The sequence below is a fragment of the Lucilia cuprina genome, chromosome 2 (genome assembly GCF_022045245.1).
Source record: "Lucilia cuprina isolate Lc7/37 chromosome 2, ASM2204524v1, whole genome shotgun sequence".
Taxonomy (NCBI): Eukaryota; Metazoa; Arthropoda; class Insecta; order Diptera; family Calliphoridae; genus Lucilia; species Lucilia cuprina.
The window spans coordinates 63,713,794-63,715,879 of NC_060950.1; the positions used below are offsets into that span (position 1 = coordinate 63,713,794).

General features: G+C 37.4%; 1 protein-coding gene across 1 annotated transcript in view; it reads left to right on the forward strand.

Moving 5' to 3' along the window:
* Nucleotides 1-1,767, forward strand: part of LOC111679629 — a 5,124-nt gene extending 3,357 nt beyond the window's left edge. The window contains exons 2-3 of the mRNA XM_046955865.1: nucleotides 483-1,549; nucleotides 1,609-1,767. Coding sequence (XP_046811821.1) covers nucleotides 483-1,549; nucleotides 1,609-1,752 — 1,211 coding nt within the window. The 3' untranslated portion in view covers nucleotides 1,753-1,767. The remainder of the gene's footprint in view (nucleotides 1-482; nucleotides 1,550-1,608) is intronic.
* The last annotated feature ends 319 nt before the right edge of the window (nucleotides 1,768-2,086 follow it).

The window sequence follows — 2,086 nt, forward strand, 5'->3', positions numbered from 1 at the left end:
ATAGTCTAGTCTATAGTCTAGTCTATAGTCTAGTCTATAGTCTAGTCTATAGTCTAGTCTATAGTCTGGTCTATATTCTAGTCTATAGTCTAGTCTATAGTCTAGTTTTTATTCTAGTCTATAATCTAGTCTAGTCTATAGTCTAATCTATATTCTAGTCTATAGTCTAGTCTAATAGTTTATAGTCTAGGCTATAATCTAGTTTATAGTCTATTTTATAGTCTTATCTGTAGTCTAGTCTATAGTCTAGTCCATAGTCTAATCTATAATCTAGTCTATAGTCTAGTCTACAGTCTGTTCTATAATCTAGTCTGTTGTCTAGTCTACAGTCTAGATTATTTCTTAACTATAGTCTAGACTTCAGTCTAGTCATACATCTAATCATTGACTTAGTCTATAATTTGGACTTATTCTCAGCGTTTTATAGATCGAATAACTATCGAATTATAAAATAACATCCCAAATCTTTTTTTTACTTTAAGGCGACCCCAATCTAAATCCCTTGTCATCGGCGGAATTACCTTCCCAAGGCACTAATCGTACAGGTCGTCAATTGTTTTATAGTCCTAGCTTCTTTTACATTCAAAATTATGGTGCAGAAAACAGTAAATGTGTTACTTCTCGAGGTCTAGTGGGTGTCTGCATGAGTTTTGACAGTTGTGTTCAAAACCAGAGAGAAAAACGTCATACATCCACCCTATTGGATGTACAACAATGGCCTGCCTATCAAAGAGTTTTACCCTATTACCAACCTCAATTGCAGCAACAAGAATTTTGTACTTTCTACGATCAGTTTGCTAGATCTTCTTATGGCATATGTTGCACGGGTATACAAGATATGACTCCCGTTTCACCAGCATATAAACCACAAATTCCTGATATGGAACACGAACCAGAAATGCCTTTAGATGTCACGACCAAAAAACCTGAAAACCTGGATGATTCCGAGGTATTAGAAGCCGATTTAAATAGTTTCCAGCCTGAACCACCACAATATGATAATACCGATAATACCATAGACTATGATCCTATAGAGAATTTAAAACAGGCTGCTGTTTATAACAATTATAATAACTACATACGTTATCCCTGGCCTCAGCAGTTTGTGGGCTTTTCGGGTGTACAACAATGGCCACCACCAATACCAACACATGCTCCAGCCATAGCCAGTTGGCCACCACCATTGCCTACTCATCCACCCAATCATCATTATCCCACACATCCTCCTCTTACTGGAGGAGGTGGCTCACACTATACCACTACTAGAAGACCTCAGTATGTTACCACAACGACTAGACGTCCTACATATCCCAATTATCCTACACACAGACCTATTACCACTACAACTACCACCGCAACTACTAAGAAACCTGATTCTACTGCTACCACTGCTTTGGGTTTGCCATTGCAATGTGGTGTGAAAAATATAGAGAGTCCCGATCAAGAGAGAATTGTGGGTGGTACAAATGCCAGTCCTCATGAGTTTCCCTGGATAGCAGTTTTATTTAAATCGGGCAAACAATTTTGTGGTGGCAGTTTAATAACAAATGTAAGTTTTAAATCTGATCATTGGGTCTTTTACAATATTAATAAATCATTTTATTTTAGAATCACATCTTGACGGCAGCCCATTGTGTGGCCAGGTTAGTTGGAACTTTGAAATATTACCGATGCAAGATTAGTCATGACAACTGTTTAGTTCAAACTTCAATCTGGCATAATTCTCGATCTATAGTCATGCCTAAAGTTTAGACTGTAGTGTAGGTTAAGGTTTGGACTGTCAGGACTATAGTCTAGTCTATATTTTTGTCTACTGTCTGAACTGTAGTCTTGTCATTATTCTAAACTGTAGTCTGGAATATAGTCCTAACTATAGTCTGGACTATTGTCTAGTCTATAGTCTGCAATATAATCTAGTCTATAGTCTATACTACAGCCTAGTGTATAGTCAGGACTATGTATAGTCTGAACTATAGCCTAGTGTATAGTCTGAACTATCGCCTAGTCTATTGTCTGGACTATAGCCTAGTCTATAGTCTGGACTATAGCCTAGTCTATAGTCTGGACTATAGCCTAGTCTATAGTC